Source organism: Mangifera indica, chromosome 18 (genome assembly GCF_011075055.1).
Source record: "Mangifera indica cultivar Alphonso chromosome 18, CATAS_Mindica_2.1, whole genome shotgun sequence".
Lineage (NCBI taxonomy): Eukaryota > Viridiplantae > Streptophyta > Magnoliopsida > Sapindales > Anacardiaceae > Mangifera > Mangifera indica.
In genome coordinates this window covers 12,752,782-12,770,958 of record NC_058154.1, presented here as the reverse complement: position 1 = coordinate 12,770,958, position 18,177 = coordinate 12,752,782, and the positions used below count along the sequence as shown (strand labels likewise).

The 18,177-nt window shown below is 35.2% G+C and overlaps 4 protein-coding genes across 4 annotated transcripts; 1 reads left to right on the top strand and 3 right to left on the bottom strand.

The window, feature by feature from the left end:
- Window positions 1–2,941: 2,941 nt before the first annotated feature.
- LOC123201818 (protein TIC 20-v, chloroplastic-like) lies at window positions 2,942–3,761 on the bottom strand. Its single transcript, XM_044617382.1, has one exon. The coding sequence runs from the start codon at window positions 3,676–3,678 to the stop codon at window positions 3,058–3,060; it is 621 nt and encodes a 206-aa protein (XP_044473317.1). The 5' UTR covers window positions 3,679–3,761; the 3' UTR covers window positions 2,942–3,057.
- Window positions 3,762–4,882: 1,121 nt separating this feature from the next.
- LOC123201786 (non-classical arabinogalactan protein 31-like) lies at window positions 4,883–5,746 on the bottom strand. The gene has a single exon (XM_044617340.1). It carries the CDS (start codon window positions 5,653–5,655, stop codon window positions 5,023–5,025), a length of 633 nt encoding a protein of 210 aa, XP_044473275.1. The 5' UTR covers window positions 5,656–5,746; the 3' UTR covers window positions 4,883–5,022.
- A 790-nt stretch (window positions 5,747–6,536) lies between these two features.
- LOC123202056 (cleavage and polyadenylation specificity factor subunit 6-like) lies at window positions 6,537–10,352 on the top strand. The gene is made up of 3 exons (XM_044617775.1): window positions 6,537–6,695; window positions 6,771–9,147; window positions 9,850–10,352. The coding sequence occupies exon 2, from the start codon at window positions 6,835–6,837 to the stop codon at window positions 8,932–8,934; it is 2,100 nt and encodes a 699-aa protein (XP_044473710.1). The 5' UTR covers window positions 6,537–6,695; window positions 6,771–6,834; the 3' UTR covers window positions 8,935–9,147; window positions 9,850–10,352.
- A 2,367-nt stretch (window positions 10,353–12,719) lies between these two features.
- On the bottom strand, window positions 12,720–13,841 carry LOC123201918 (nuclear transcription factor Y subunit B-3-like). Its single transcript, XM_044617524.1, has 2 exons — window positions 13,722–13,841; window positions 12,720–13,467 (listed from the first exon to the last, which is right to left on the bottom strand). The coding sequence occupies exon 2, from the start codon at window positions 13,426–13,428 to the stop codon at window positions 12,865–12,867; it is 564 nt and encodes a 187-aa protein (XP_044473459.1). The 5' UTR covers window positions 13,429–13,467; window positions 13,722–13,841; the 3' UTR covers window positions 12,720–12,864.
- Between the last annotated feature and the right edge of the window lie 4,336 nt (window positions 13,842–18,177).

The window sequence follows — 18,177 nt, the reverse complement described above, 5'->3', positions numbered from 1 at the left end:
AAAGATAAATTCATATTTAATCAATAGTAACATATCATTATTAATATATAAATTAATATCAATATTAATAAAAATAATCATATATATTTTTATATAAATTACAACACATATGTATTAGCTAAGGATACATGTGTTGCCTTTTTTTAATAAGTAATTTCTCTAGACTTTACAAGTGTAATAAAGATTCGAAGTCAAATTTTCTACCAAAAATTCTAATGCTCTGCCAAGGGTTGCTAACCCTTGGCGCACCGAGATTGATTAAGATTAAATTGTAACATTTAAATCTACTTTATAAATTGATTTTTCCTCTTATTATAAAAACTTTACTTCTTACGTGCATAGTAGTTGATTCAATCCAAATTGAGCACAAACAAAAATGAACTAGCAAGCGGTTTGAATCTAAAAGAGATTGTTCAAGATTAATAGATTGATATTAAATTTGATTAAAAAATGATTTAATTTAGAATTTAATTTAAATCAATTACAATTCAAATGTTCATATCGATTTAAAATTAATTTAACTTTGAATTCAATTCAAACCAAATAAAATTTAAATATTCGTATCAATTCAAACATAGTTGGTTTATAAAAATGAATCTAATCATCAATTCAAACTCAAATTCAAGCTCAAGATGCCTATGAGGCACTAGACCAAAGTTTAAAGAACGTCCATAATTGATAGACTTTAGATGCTTTTTTTTTCTTTTTAAATGGGAATGAACTTGGTATTTGTTTGTCATTGATTCTATCCATATGAACCTGAGAAGCCATTTATCACTATGGGCTAAATTGTCAATCCAACTAATGGTCCTTGCTTCGAACACAAATATTTAAGTTTAAACTAACTCATATCAAATTATGCTAATGTAGTTCGAGGCTTCAAGTCTCGATCCATTGATCTTGAGTCGTTTTTGAATTTATTCTTTTAGATTTAAACTAAATCTTAAATTAAGTTTTATTCAAATTTAATTCGAACAAATCTAATTCCAATAATGATTAAATTATTTCAAGGCTAGTTTGAAGCCTTGGTCCTTATTTAAGGGCAATAATAACATTTTATAGACATGGAGAGGATGGTTACTAAGGGGTATTACAACATTGACATATTATTACATAATTAAAAAATTTTAAATTGAAAATAAAATAAATGATTATATCATTTAATTACGTGATGACGTATCATTTATTAGTATTTATTACCATCCATTCATTTGTACCATCCCAACCACGATATTGTTATACTTGAGTTTGATTTCCACGAATGCAAGAGTTGGAAGCTTGAGTTTGAGATAAGAACTACCTACTAAAACTCAACTCACAAAATCACAATCAAACCTCGTGACCTAACCAGCAGCTCACAAGCTCACCAAGATAAGCTAAAGCAAGCTCAAACTTGATTTGACAATAACCAAGCCAAACGTATAACTCATTTGCAGTCCTATTCTAGCCAGCTTGTGATTTATGATAAAATTAAGCAAGCTAGTACCAGTCACAAAGAAATTAATGGGATCCATGAGAGAAAATAAGAAGTGGGGCAATTGAAAGACTTGGTTTCTGATATACGGCAATATCTTATTGGCTCCATCATGATTCCTTTTCAAAGCCAAGAAACAAGCTCATATAGTGAGTAGTGACCCACAAATTTTAAGTTTTCAGAGCAAACATGGCGAATGAACATTTTGAAGTATCTTCAAGTCCATGGAAGCACATTCAATGCATGATGCAATTTCACAATTTCAAATTCCAAAGTTTTGAACATGCAAGTATGCAGTATCTCTTAAGTTTAGTGAAATGCGTATCAGAACAACAAATGCTCCCTTCAGTTTTAAGAACACCAATCAAAGAGTTTAGACTATCTGGTGAAGAAATGGCTTCGAAGGATCCGAACTATGCATATGTTGAGAAAGGTGATCCAAAGAATTGAATTGTGGGTAAAAGTTCTTCTGATCAAACCTTGCTCTCAGTAGGATGTCACGGTTTGGTTCTAATTTGTAAGTTTGAAAAAGAAATAAGTACTAGATTTACCTGAGACTATGACTAAAGGGTCTCCCATTGTGCTAATTCGGTTGAGCACACTAAAACAAGGTCTTTCCTTTAAGAGAGACATTCAAAGAGAGGTAAAAATATGAGTACCTCAGTTCAAAAGTCACACGAGATTGGCTAAAAAAATTCCTAAGCCCAGATACACAAAGTAAGCCACCAATGAGTATGACCACCTCTCATTCTAGACAAATAGCTATGACATTTGATGGCGGCCTTCAAGGATACCGTAAACCAACTCAAATGATCTAGAGCCAACCTCTGGCTTGGCTCTAATTGAATCCGCTCATATTCATAACATCGCAATGAAGAAATCATTAGATTAGTTTGCCTATCCTAGCATGATCAAAAGAGTGAACCATGGCATGTGCCATACTGCTAAGACTCCAAATTTTGCAATGTACACAAAACATGAACATTATACAGAGATAGAAGACATGTCATTTCATAATTTCCCAACATTTCTGAAAGAAACTAACAGTCAAAAAACAACCAACACAAAACAACGGCGCATTTTGTTATACAAAGCTAAATCCTTTAACACTCCCATCAAACAATAAGTTTACATATGATTAAAATTTCAATAACAACAAACCAAATGTATGTGAAAACATAACCTTGGAACCAAATGCATGCAAGTTTCCCATCAGCTCTCACAGAAACTTGCAATCATAAATTAACTACCAAATATTCATCGATCTTGATATAAGACAAATGTAAACAACAACAGCTGAAACAGCATTTTATTGTATAGAGCTAAATGAAACCAGATTAAGACAGCAGAATTGTGGAACCATGGCCTTTCCAGGATTGTCAAGCCACTAAATTTGACAACACAACACCATTTCCCAATTTCCCATCATTTCTCAAAGAAACTAGCAATCATAAACCAACTTAAACATAAAAACAACAGCTGAAACAGCATGGTGTTATATATAAAGCTAAAATCTTTAACATTTCCATCAAACAATAAGTTAAAAATGATTACAAAATCACAAAAAGAACCCAAATGGGCATTTACAGAACCTGTCTATCAGCCGCTTCAGCAACAATGGGCAATCTGGGCACCTGACCTAACAAACAGGAAGAAGAGCCATAAATCAAACAAATCAAAAGGAACAAAAACACAGTACTATCCAAACTCATCATCAAATCCGACCCAAATCCATCTCTACTATTAAAAGTTCTCTCAAACAGGTCAGGAAAAATCAATAAAACATCAAGCACAATAGCCTGCATAGTATTAAACCTAACATATCTACTAAAATTATTGTTTCTAACCACAACAAAATACAAAGTTAAAAAGACCAAAAACCCATTAAAGGGGAAGCTTTTGAAGACTTTAATAGCTGGTACAAGTGGTTGTACAAGAACTCGAATGGGAGTAAATTGGGTTAAAACATATTTCCCATATTGAATGCCATCAAAAAAAGGGTAAAAGTAACAAACAGCTGAGATTAACCGATCTTGATAGTCAGCTGAGTTATTGTTATTGTTGTTTTGGGATTTGGCAACAATAGTGAAGCTAATTCTTCTGGGTTTGGTTATGTTGGTATGGTGGCCGAGTTTGAAGATTTGTTTGTTACTTAAAGTGAAAAGAGGAGGTGGAGAAGAGAGGAAAAGATTAGAAATGGCCATGTTCTGTCGCGGGAGAGAGAGAGAGGCGGAGAAGACTTGATTTTGTGGAAGATGATAGGCCAAATGAAATACCACCCAACATTTTGATGAACTAAATGGCTATCCTTTAAGTTTAAAAAGGTCATTTTTCACCATCTGTTAAACTCTTTTAATAAGTTAATTTTTTTTTTAATAAAATTACTGAAAAGATAAAACTGAATTTAATACATTTCTGATGTCAAATAAAATCTATCATAATTACATTTAATAAAATTATGTGCTCCCAATTTTCACAGCTTGCACATCATTCCAATGAAATTTTAATCAATTCTTTTAGACTCATATCATATTCGACCCAATCAAAGGATCAATTTAAGTTTTATTCGATCATATTAATAAATACTAGAATTATAGTGATATGATATGGTGTATATTTCCTACCAAATAACAATATATATCCAAATAAAATTGTAACATAATTTTACAAAATTTAATTTTTAAAATTAGTATAATAGTTTGATCAAATTATACATATAATTGAGACCAAAGGACTATGTCACCCCCAAGTTTAAGTGTTATCCCAAGTCACATCAATGAGATTTAAAAAATCTAAAATCTCACTCATCTATTAAAACACATAGTTATGATTAGGGTAAAATAGTTATTTAATAAAAAATTTTAAAAATCTAAAATTATGTTACATTTCCCCCTCAGCTTGAAAACTTATAATTCAACCCTCATTTGAAGTTTGAAAAATCAAAATTTCTCTCTTACGGTTTGCAAATCATGGTTAGAGTCACTAGAGATGGCGTCTTCGATGGAGTTAGCTCTCCGTCTGAGCTCAACTTTTCCTATTGATCACTTTCCAACCACCCGAGATCAAAGTGTCTTCAAACCTTATAGATGTGTCTTTGCGATGACACTTAAACTTAGGTGGGAAATAGTGATTTGGCCTATAATTGAACAAAATAAAACAACTTGTTATAAACGTGGCAGAAAATGCTCTTTAACGAACTTCTTCTTTGAGTTTTATGTTTACATAGTAGATGACAATTTTGATGTGTTTTATTTGGGATGTAATTAGAGGAAGAGATGACGAAATTCATGTAGTTATTAATTTTCATAATGAATGTCAGTTTTAATGAGAGAAATTTATCCTAATATTTGTATTTATTTTTATAAAAAAAATTAATTTAAAATCGATTTAAATATTTAATTCATCAAATTAAAAAATAAATTAGTTTTTAGTAGAGGGCGAATAGCAATTACACCAATGTCGAGCTGAACTACAACCAATTACAATTACATAATATGATTTAAACCCTAACAAAAAAATCATGCCTACAAAACAAATAAAAGAAAATTTTAAAATGCCAAGGCAGCTCCAATTGCCAGCCCACTTAAAATGACCCGAACCTCATACATTGACCCGGCACCCGATTCATCACTAATCGGACTATCTGCCGAATTCTGTGCAGAGCTCCCCGGACCTGGAACCGGTGGGCTACTGCTAGAGTGGAACACGGATGGAGCCTCTGACGGAGTTGCTGAACTCGATGGAATGTTTACTGGAACTGTCTCAGGAGCCGGTGCACGAACCGGACCCTCCACTGTTGGCGGAGCCGCGACTGGAGGCGATGTTGGCGCAGCAACGGGAGTTGCCGCCTGCGGGGAAGGAGGACTCCCGGGGGATTGTGCAGGGGGACTGACCGTCGGTGGAAGAGTAGCTGGCGGCTGCGACACCGGGGAAACCGCTGGTGACTTCACTGGAGCTGCAACCGGAGAAACTTTAGGCGGAGGAGATGAAAGCGAAACCGGGGACTGTGAAGGAGAAACAATCGGACTTCCCGACGGAGGAGTAGCAGGGGATTTGGCCGGAGAGGGCGGTGGCTTTGTAGTGGCGATGGTGGGAGATGGCGCAGGCGCATTGTCTGCTTGTACATTGCCGGCAACCGATAAGGAAAAAACAAGAAAACAAAGTACAACAAGTTTAAACATGTTAAATTGCCTGAATCTGAAATGGGTTCAGCTCAGATTTGTGTTTCGTGTTCTGTGTTTTGTGTTTGGCGAGCAAGAAAGAAAGGGGAAGTGAGGGATATTTATAGCAATTTTTTTCAGAAGCAAAACGTTGGGAATTGTGGACTGTGGAAATGTGACCGTTGGATTTTGTGGCTTAGTGTGACCTGCTTTAGCCAGTGAAGTAGCCGTTACTTGAAAGTGCATGACTGGCTGGGACAGTTTTTTGTCCGGTTTGGATGATATTATCCGAGGGTTAGAATCTTTGGGTTATTAAAATCACAATTTCCTTTAATTTATGAAGCTTATTACGTTTCCAAATATCTAGGCTTTACGCTGTGATTCACCATGCCAGTGATGGCCAAAACCCTTAGTCCCCCCTAAGTTTTGTTGAATTCTTATGCTCTCCCAAGTAAAATATTAAAAACTTAAATCCTCATTTATTATTTTAATTTTGAAACTCTCATAAACTGTGTTTTCATGTTTAGATGAAAAAATATCTTAATTAATCGAATTTATTGGTTGATGATGATTGAAAATACATAAATCCTGAAAAAATATATAAAATTTTTAAAATTTAGATAAAAAGATATTTATTAAAATTTTTAATTTAAAAAGAAAAATATCATTAATTTTTTTAAAAATATTTTAATAAATAATAATTTTATTGTTTAATAATATTAATAAAATTTAATAAATAAATAAAATTTTTAATTTTTAATAATTACGAAAAAAGAAAAATTGATCAAACCCGGATGGGAAATAGTCAGTTGGCCAATCTAGAATTTGTTTGATGGTTATGTTTAGTCTTCCAAACAATTATAGCCATCAAAACGAAGACGTTTCAGGAACAGTAGTGCGTACAATTCCACATTGGGATCACTAGATTGTAACAACAGCACGAAATAATAATAGTTAAAAAAAAAAAGGGAAAAGAGAAAGTTTAAAGAAAATAAATTTTTACAAGTTTTCCAGATTAGGGTTTCGTTCTCGAAGATGTTCATTCCAGTTCAATTTCACTGGTAAGATCTGATAAAGCTTAAAATTTCCTTCATTTTTATTATATCTGATGCATTTACTTTCTGGGAAACCCACAGCGACATGTTTCTGGTTTCAATTTTGGTACGAAACTGAAAAAGGGATAACAAAGTAGAGAGAGAAATGGAGGAAGGGGATCAGATGGAGCAGTTTCATCGCAACGAAGCGATCTCAGCCGTTGCTGATGACGGGTTTCTCGGAGAAGAGGATGACGATTTTGATGATCTGTATGATGATGTTAATGTCGGTGAAGGATTTCTTCAAAGTTTGAAAAAAAAGGAGGACGGTTTGGGGCCTGAAATTGATGATGATAATAATAATAATAATAATAATAATAATAACAGGAGTAATAACAACCGTAATGATGAGGAGAAGAAACTAGACTCAGCGCCTAATTTGGTGGGTACTGTTGGTGAGAGTAGTAATACTAGTTTGCCTAGGGTTTCTGTGGGAAATTTTGGGGATAGAAATAATGATAGTAAGCAGAATTTAGGGTTTAGTGGGCCTGGTGGGATGGGTGGGCGGAGTGGTGGAGGAGGACTTAGGGTTGAGTTAGGGTCAAATAAGGTGGTGAGTGAAGCTGAAGAGCAAGTTTTAAATAATAACAATGTTAATAGTGGCAATAATACTGGAGATGGTGTTGGTATTGCTGGTAGTGGTGGTGTTCAAGGGAATATTGGACAGCAAAGTCATGCTGGCGCTGTTGGTGGCAGTGCTATGGGGAATGAGGTTATGATGAGACAAGGAGGTGGGGTAGTTGTTGGTGGTGGTAACAGTCATAACATTGTTGGTGGTGGAGGTGGCGGTGGGACAATTTTATTTGTGGGAGATTTGCATTGGTGGATGACTGATGCTGAGTTGGAAGCAGAGTTGACCAAGTATGGGCAGGTAAAGGAGGTGAAGTTTTTTGATGAGAAGGCTAGTGGGAAATCAAAGGGGTATTGTCAAGTTGAGTTTTATGACCCAGTTGCAGCCACTGCTTGTAAAGAGAATATGAACGGACATGTATTTAATGGGCGACCGTGTGTGGTAGCATATGCATCACCATTCAGTGTTAAGAAGATGGGGGAGGCTCAAGTTAATAGGAATCAGCAAATGTCACAAGCTAACATTGGGCAAAGTAGGAGGGGAGCAAATGACGGAGGGGGTAAGGCTGGAGGAAATAATATTGCAACTGGTGGGAATTATCAAGGTGGGGACAATAATAGAGGCGGCCATGGAAGAGGGAATTGGGGAAGAGGCAATATGCAAGGGATGGGGAATAGAGGGCCAGCTGGTCCAATGAGGAATAGGGGACCTGGTGCAGTAGGTGGAAGAGGTATGATGGGGAATGGTGGCAATGGATTTGGGCAAGGCATTGGTGGGGCCCCTCCTTTTATGAATCCTCAGTCAATGGGATTTGATCCAATGTTCGGTGCACCTATGGGTAGGATGGGCAGTTATGGGGGTTTCCCCGGTGCTCCGGCCCCTCCGTTTTCAGGGGTTTTATCTTCCTTTCCACCTGTAGGAGGTATTGGATTGCCTGGTGTAGCTCCACATCTGAATCCAGCGTTTTTTAATGGTCGGATGCCAATGAATGGGATGGGTGGTATGATGCCTACAAGTGGTGTTGAGGGGCCTAATATGGGAATGTGGTCGGATCCTGCTATGGGAGGATGGGGTGGAGAGGAGCATGGTGGTGGAAGAGCTGGAGAGTCTAGTTACGGTGAGGAAGCTGCTTCCGATCAGCAATATGGTGAGGTGAGTCATGAGAGAGGAGGTTGGCAGAATTCCCTGAAGGAAAAGGATCGAGCTTCAGAAAGGGACTGGTCTGATTCCTCTGAGAAAAGGTATCGTGATGACAAGGAACCTGGGTATGAAAGGGACATGCCTAGAAAAAAAGATGTTGGGTATGATCATGAATGGGCTGAGAGAAGGCATCGTGAGGACAGGGATGTTGGCCGAGACAGGGACAAAGAGCGTGATAGAGACCGTGAACGTTCCAGAGATCGTGACCGTGATAGGGAGAGAAATCGAGAAAGGGAACGTGATCGGTTTAGGGAGGAAAGAGAAAGATACCCAGATCATCATAGGTATAGAGACCGTGAAACAGAGCATGATGATGAATGGGACTGGGGGCGGTCATCAAGGCACAGTAAGTCACGGTTGTCTCAAGAGGATGAACATCGCTCAAGATCAAGGGATCCTGATTATGGGAGGAGACGACGGCTTACTTCTGAATAACTGAGTCTACTGCTTATTAGTTTGTGAACCACATTTCATTTTCAACAAAAACCAGAAGACAGCTGAACTTTTGATTTTTCATGCTTATCCAGACTCTCTTTCAACTGGTATTTTGGGTCCTTATTTGCTGAACAATCATTCTCAGTTTATTGCCTGCAAATTCTCAATTGCTTCATTTCACCAGGAGTATGGTTTCATGACCGCATGAAAGAAGTAAGTTCTTAATTCTACAAGTCAGCTGTTTTGATTCTTATTGCAATCTTCAGTTCCAACAAAAGTCCAGAAAACTTTTTCAATGGATCTTTTCTGAGGGAATAATAATTGTCTTGTGTCTGTAGTCTGTTATTCGCAGTTAGATGCTTTTGCTTTGTAAATAACCAGCTCAAATTGGTTTTGCTTTTGTGTTATCTTTTTCTTTACGTTGTTAAAATATTATGAGCTAACAGATGCCTTCCATTCTATTGGCAAATTTTTCTGAAGTTGGAATCTACTTTGGTTTATGTCTACCCTAGTGAAATCACTCATAAAAGTGAGAAAGTTATCATTTTAGGTTGTATAATGAAGTGATTGAAGAAAACTTGGTCTTTTTCCAAATAAAGTGATTTTTCTACATGTTTGTTGGGCTGCAGTGGATTTCCGGCACCAGTTTTTAGATCATTTTTGTCTCACACAAAATTTGAGAGTTGTATCTAAGTGGTTACATAATCTTACTGGGTTGGTTGTGCTGCTATCACATTATTTTTTTTCAAAGTGCCTAATAGGGTGATTCACTCACCTATTGGATGTAATCTATGGTTATTTTTTAACAATTACTGAGTTAACTCCGCTCTTTATCATCTGAAGCCTGTTAATGTTTTTCGCTGTGTTAAGACCTGGATTGCCGCGTTGCTTACTTGTTTCTTTGTTTATTAATAGCTTGAAGGATGTATGATCTTGAGAAATGAAGCTGTTCAGCAGAACCGTGTTTCTTTTCAGATAAGGAGGACCTCATGACTTATTGCCAACATTGATGTTGAAGACAAAACTTCTGCTTTTTAGTCTTTATCTTCTATTCACTTTTATGTTTTAGTTTATGGACATTTGATCAGATCAATGTTGTGGATGATGGCTTGAACTTCTTGTTGTCTGGATGTGGTCGATTGCTTCAGAACTCAACTGTTTGAATGTAATGTAATAGGATTTAGCCCAGAAATGTTTCTCATGTGCCTGCTCAACTTGGTTGGTTGGCTAGCTGTTGTATCATTATTTCAACCCCATTTTAGTTTCTGATTATACCACAATGTTGTTCATGTGAATTTTTGTGAAAGGGGATGTAGGAAGTCTGATCACTGGATTAATGCAGTACCTTTAGCCTTAGAACTGTACACTATGATCTTGTATATATTGAAAATCAATCACACGAATTGTTATACTCTGCATTTTGTTCTGTTCTCTCAAATTTACATTTCTTGCCTTGCTGTGGCTTTTCAAAACTTCATTTTTTCTTCGCATCCTCCAGAAGGCCTGTGTTCTTCTGATTATTGGAATTTGATGTGAGGCATGGTGAGTTTCTAAAGTTCTTCTCAAACACTAAAACTATGTGTATTTAGTTTTGAATACACAATTAGGTATCCAAATTATGTTTCATCACATGATTAGGTGATAAAAAATTAAAAGTTAAATAATACTTAATTATATAATAATATATTATCTGAGTTTTTCAATTGGATCTTCGAACTTATGTTCACATAGCATTGCTCTTTCTCAAAAAGCAAAATTTAGTTTTTGAACCAATTATTTTGGGTCTTTTCCTTGTATACAGAATTCGATTTGATCTAAGTTGTATGAGTTAGAACAAACTAGCTGAAGTCAAATTGATTTGAACATATGATGTTAAATTGGTTTAGATCAAATTAAAGATAATTTTTTTTGTTCCAAATTGAGTTTGAATTTCAGTTCATTGATTTTGAGTTGATTTCAAAATAACTTATTTTTTGGGATTAGGGTCAATTAATCTAGAACGTTGTTTTGTTCTGTTCAGCTTAGTCTAATCAAATCCAGCCGGACTCATATGGTGATTGCTTACTCTAACCTATTGTGGAATCTTTCATCAAGTTAAGGGATGCCCTCTAATCTCTTGAAATAGCTCATATGCTTTTAGGGATCATGCTAATCAAATCATGTATTTTGTATTATTGGAAATGTAACCTTTCATGTCATATCATTCGATGTTTATATAAAAAATAATAATAACAATAATAAAATTATTATACTTTTGTCATGTTAAAAAAAAAATTATTTATTAAAATATTAATATAAATTAATATGTATTATATATTATGATATATCAATCATATTAAATTAATTTTTAATATATTTTAAGATATATTATTTTTTAGGCCAAATGACTATTTCCCACCTAAGATTTGATGCTTTCTCAAAAGTCCCCCCTTTAACTATGAAAACACCAAATACCCACCTATGGTCGGTTAGATTTAACAAAACTCTAACGCCTGAAAATTTTATCTCTTTTTGTCCCCATAAACTTTAAAAACTAAAAATTTTCTCTCAGCCTAAGTTTTAAAAAATGGCAATTTCACCCTAGGGTTTGGTTTTGAAATCTCCGTCGATTGTTCCAGCTCCATTGCCGACGACTTCTCCCTCTCGAAGTAGCCTCTCCTTCCGACGAATGCTTTTCTCCCATTTGGAGGCTCGATCGACGTCGGAGACGTCTTGGGAGACGAATAACCTCGTCAGGGAAGAGGAAGAACTTCGTCTTCGTCTAGGGAGACGAAGAACTTCTTCTTCCTTGACGAGGTTATTCGTCTCCCAAGGCGTCTCCGACGTTGATCGAGCCTCTAAATGGGAGAAAAACATTCGTCGGAAGGAAAGGGTGCTTCGGGAGGAAGAGACCGTCGGCAATGGAGCCAGAACGGTTGTCAGAGATTTCAAAATCAAACTCTATGGTGAAACTGCCATTTTTTAAAATATAGGCTGGAGAAAAATTTTAGTTTTTAAAGTTTAGGGGGGTAAAATTAGATTTTATTTTAATTTATTTTTAATATTATAGTGAAAATGATGATTTTACCCTTACCACCGTTAGAGTTTTGTTAAATCTAACTGGTCATGAGTGGGTATTTGGTGTTTTCATAATTAAAGGAGGGACTTTTGAAAAAACATCAAACCTTGGGTGGGAAATGGTCGTTTGGCCTATTTTTTACCTAATTTATATTTAGTTTATAAAATATATTCGTCCATTTATTTTGGCACTGGAATTATAAGAATAATATTATATAAAATATTTTATGTATAAATAATAAAATATTATTATATAATTAAAAATAAAATAATATTTAATTATATAATAATATTATTAAATTATGATTTTAGATAAACCCTTTCTCATTTTAGTCGTACCAGCATAATTGCGTAGTTGGAAGAACTGTCGAATAGGTCTGTTGACGGAGACTTTAAGCCCAGATACAGTAGTTCTACAGAGGACCAATTTTAAAAAGTTCAAAAGACTGTCAAGCTCGAATCTATGAAGATTGTCTCGCCGGAAATTCCGCTTTTCCTTCTTCGTGGTTACTGTTGTCTGTGTTCTGTTCAAGATCAATGCTGTTATCAGATCAGAGATAGCCTTGACGGAAAATTTATTTTTTCCTTCTTCTTCGTGGATACTGTTTTCTGTATTCTATTCAAGATAGATTCTATTATTAGAGATCATTTAAACAGAGATTCTTTACCTTCTTTAATGTATCCATTTGAATGAACTTAAATTAAAATTAATCTTAATTTAAATTTAATTTGATTTAAATCACTTTTATTTTTTTATTCATAGATTACAAATTACATTCCACAAAAAATGCCAAAACCTCAAAATTAATGGAGTCCATCACTATTACAATAAGCTCAATCTCAGCACCACCATTTTCTACCTGGGTGGTCTACTTAAATTTGGCCTCCCTTTCCTATACCGCTACCGCCGCCGCTGCCGCCCAAAGCCATATGATGAAACCCACCAGAAGTGTACACTTGTCCTTGATGAAACCGATGACTCCCATGCCCCATCATCACCATCCCTTGCTCACCAATCGCACCACCACCACCACTACCCGGCGGCGCGTCCTTGTCACGCGACACCTTCTCCCCATCTATCTCTCTAAACCTCTGTAAATATACCTTGAGCGGATCCACATAATCTTCAAAGCCCAGAGTGGCCATGGCCCACAAAATATCATCCCCATTGATCGTCTTCCTCTTCTCCCTCTGACACTTGTCCGACGCCTCGCCGGTGACGAAGCTTATGAACTCCGATACACATTCTTGTACAGTTTCTTTCGCATCTTTTGATATCTTGGAGTTCGCCGGCAGAGCTTTCTTCATGATCCTACTCACGTTTGCTATCGGCAAAAGCCGGTCTTGTTCTCTCGGAGATAACTCGCCGGCTGAGTTCGCTCCAGCGTTCTGAGTCTTGTCTCTTTCTCCGCCTGACTCGTTGTCTGAGTCCGCCATTGAAGACGAGTTTTTGAGCTTCTGGGGTAGTTTTTTTCGCTACAGTGCATGAAACATGTAAAAAGTAATGAAATTGAGCAAATAATTTTCAAAAAAAATTATAAATTAATGAGAATTATGGCGAGTTTTGTTTTTTTATCAAGTTAAAAACAGAGAAGCCATCGATGAATCAACAGAGCTTGAAGCAATGAAAACCAGTGGTCAAAAGCTGAAAAGGCTGAAACTTGGTCAATTTTAAGAGATAAAATTTAATATATGAAAGAAGAAACTGAATAATTTCGATAAAGGGTTACTGAAAATTGGAGAAAAACAGTTGTTGAAGTGACTTTGATTCTTGACTGTTAGAATTGCAGAGCTTTTCGAGCTAGAGAGCGATGGAGGAGAAGGAGTTTGGGAGACAGTGAGTTGGGGCCGTTAGATTAATGGGTTATATCGACTAGAGATTGAACACGTGGCGGATTTTCAACCGTTGCTTGTCGATAAGTGTGTGCAGTTGTACTGGAGGAGTTTAAGCCATCCAATTGGTCAGTCAGGAGAATTGACTTTCAGTGTGTAGCACCTGGATTTTTCATTTTTAAATTTAAAATTAATTTTTTATAAGAAAAATAAATATGATTTATTGATGAGATTAGGGTTGGACTCGAATTGAGTCCGTTTGCGCTAGAGCTCAAGCTCGGTTGAACGATCCACCCTATATGAGCTCAGCTCTAATGAGTCACCCCTATACGAGCTCCGCTTGAATGAGCCACCCCTATATGAGCTCAATAGAGCTCAAGTTTAAACTACTCGTCAAATTTTTTAATTAAAAATTTTGATACAAAACGATATTATTTTGACTAATATATATTAAAATGGTGTCATTTTAATAACAAAAAATGAGTCAAATTGAATTCAAACCAAGTTCAAGTTTGACTTTCACAAGCTCGAACTCGAACTCAGTTATATATAAACTGAACCAAACTCAAACTCGATTCAATTCGAATCTAACCCTAGATGAGGTCATGAATTTGCTTGAATTCATGTTGTTGAACTTACACTGAAGCATCAATTCAACTTGGGATCGAACATGTATTGATATAACCATATATGAACTTTACTTTTGTGATGACACTTTTGTCTTCTTCATCTTATTCTCGTCATTTTCTTTTTTAATAGTTTTTTTTATTATTTAACAATTTTCCTTCTTCTTTTCAATATCATAATTCATCATTCGAATTCACTTAAGTTTGAATTCTCATGACAATTTTCTATTCGAATTAGTCTATATTTAAGTTTAACTCAACATCCACTACATATAAATTTGAGAATTTATTTTTCCAATCAAACCATGTTTCTATACTTCATATCTTACAACACTAGAGGCAACGTTACTCTTTTTTCGAATACTATAATCAAAACCTCTTTAGGGTAAAATCGAGTTTGATAAAGTTATTTTCTATGAAAATGCATATGGATATTTATTAATAAACGAATCTTATTACCTACCCAGATAATACGGTCCAAGTAATTACAATCAACCTCTAAAAAATTATTCGAAAGTTTATACTTTAAATAATGTTATAAGTAGTAAAACCCTAATAATAACTACTCGAGTCGATGCCTAAGAGATGTAGATGACTTTTGCACTATGATAAGAAAATTAAAAATAATTCCACCAATGTTAACAGGACCAGATAATAAAAACCCTAATTCACATGTACTGGAAAAAATTATTAACTAAATTTTATGTTTTATAAGTATCAACTTGTTATCCAAATCTAATATAAGATCCTTTGAAAGATGAGCCACCTCACTTGGCACCTAAAGGGAAGAGCTAAAATGGTGATAGAACATATCACTCAACCTCCTGCAATTTAATTATCAATAAAAATTATGTGTATTTAGTTTTAAGTATTTAATTAAATATTCAGATGATATATGATTATATGATTGAATAAATTTAAGTTAAGGATAAAATGATATCTAATTAGAAGATGACATATTATCTAAAATTTTAATTAAATACTTAAAATTAAATTCACATAATATTATTCTTTAATTATATATAGGATTAACTTTATATAACCAATTGGAGATTTGAGTATTAGGTCAAATGAGTGCTCCACTTCTAAGTGGTGGAGCAATTTGTCATTAGTTTTTTCAAGAACTTGAGATTTTCATGGTTGTTTATATAATCATATAGGAATAGGAGTTTAACTAGGGGCGAATTCAAATTGAGTTATTTCGATTTGAATCTATTGTTGGACTTGAATGAATTGAGATCAAGTTGAAGCTCTAGCTTAATAATTTAGTTCAAATCTAACTCATTTTTTGTTGACACTGTTCATCATTCCAACAAAATCGTTTATCTTGTCACTAATACTGTTCATTTTGTTAGTTATATTCCTATGATATTATACACTAACTCAAACTCATTAATTCGAATTGAGTTCAAACTAAGGCTAGATTCAAGCCGAGTCAACTCAAGCTTGGCTCGGTTGAGACCAAAAGAAGCCAGCCTTAGCCGAGCTCAGTCGAGCTCAAGCTACTCGTCAGATTTTCAAATTAAAATTTCTGATACAAAACGACATCGTTTTGACCAATATATATTAAAACGATGTCGTTTTGATAATAAAAAATGAATCGAACCGAATTCGAGTCCGAAACGAGCTAATCTTAGTCGAACTCGAGTCCGAAATTAAGTCAACTATACATGAACCGAGCCGAGCTCGAGCTCGAGCTCGGCTCGGCTCGAATCCAACCCTAGCTCAAACTAATTATAAGCTCGAATCAAATCCACCTCTAAGTATAACCTTTGATTCTAGTCATTTTTCCCCACTTTGGGTTTTAAGTTTGAATGTGTATTTGATTCTCATACTTGAGGTTTTGGGAAAGAGTAACACTATGTTTGCACATCCTTTTCTTAATAATTTATCTATACAAATTAATATGTTATTATATAATTAAATACTCTAATTATTTATTTGATCTCTTATTCAAAATCATTAATCACACACTAATATCTCAATTTTGTAATTAAAGTATTATTTGTTAAAAAAGAAAGGCCACACGACTATTTCCCACCCAAGGTTTAGCGTTTTCTCAAATGTCCCCCCTTTAACTATGGAAACACCAAACACCCACTCATGACCGGTTAGATTTAACAAAACTCTAACGGTGGTAAGGGTAAAATCGTTATTTTCGCTATAATATTAAAAATAAACTAAAATAAAAATAATTTTACCCCCTAAACTTTAAAACCTAACATTTTTCCCCAGCCTAAGTTTTAAAAAACCGCAGTTTCACCCTAGGGTTTGGTTTTGAAATCTCCGGCTACCTCTCCGGCTCCTTTGCCGACGACCTCTCCCTCCCGAAGCAACCTCTCATTCCGGTGATCTCTTTCCTCCCATTTGGAGGTCCGATCGACGCTCAGAGACGCCGTGGGAGACGAAGAACTTCGTCTGGGAAGACGGTCGTCTTCCCAAAGGTTTTCTTCTAGGAAGACGACCGTCTTCCCAGCTTCGTCTTCGTCTGGGAAGACGAAGAACTTCGTCTCTTCGTCTCCCACGACGTCTCTGGGCGTCGATCGAACCTCCAAATGGGAGGAAAGATATCGCCGGAAGGAGAGGTTGCTTCGGGAGGGAGAGGTCGTCGGCAACGGAGTCGGAGAGGTCATCGGAGATTTCAAAACCAAACCCTAGGGTGAAATAGTGGTTTTTTAAAACTTAGGCTGGGGAAAAATGTTAGTTTTTAAAGTTTAGGGGGGCAAAAAGAGATAAAATTTTTAGGCGTTAGGGTTCTGTTAAATCTAACCAACCATGGGTGAATGTTTGATGTTTCCATAGTTAAAGGAGGGACATTTGAGAAAACGCTAAACCTTGGGTGGGAAATAGTCATTTGGCCAAAAAGAAATACATATTCTTAAATTTTAAAAACTAACATTAATACCCTCGAATATTACTTGAAAACCAACGTCAACGTATTCAAATGAACATTTTATAGATAATACTTTCTTTTAATAATACAATCTTAGATATCATCAGAGTCTCTTATGTGTAATAAAATTAAATAAACAATTCAATCAATTAATCATATAATAACATTAATTTGTTTATATCTATTAATATTTACCATTTGTACACCTAATATATTAGTAAGTGGGCATCAATGCCATTGTCTTGCTATTCTCTATTAGCCGGAGAAGATGGGAAGTGTGGAGAATTAGTGCTTCATCTATGCATCAAACTTGTGGTTGGACAGTGGGGCACCATGGTTTACAAAGACACGCTTATATCAATATGACATCATATTAATGTCTACATCAACATATGTCATGTCAATATAACATCAACATCAAAGATAGCTTTTAATCGCAATAGAACCACAAATCGATGTGATCCATCTGATTAATAGTCCAAAACAGTCTTAATGACTCAAACCATTACATTGGAACACCCAGACCAAACTAGTCATTAGGTCTCCATCAAGTAACTATCAGCTATTAATCCGCTCCATTTTTTAAATCATTAATATAATTAAATATTATTTTATTTTTAATTCAAAATAATTCAATCATACAATACTAAATAAGTATAACCGAAAAAATTAATACCAAGTCAATGGCACTTTAAATCACCTTCCATGCCTTAATACATTATTCTCTAAAGCAACAAACAATTGTCAGCTAAATTAGTGGGAATTGACAAGAGCAATTTTCGTATCCATCAAAGGTGTCACAAATCAGCTGACTGAGGAACCATCATGTGTCAA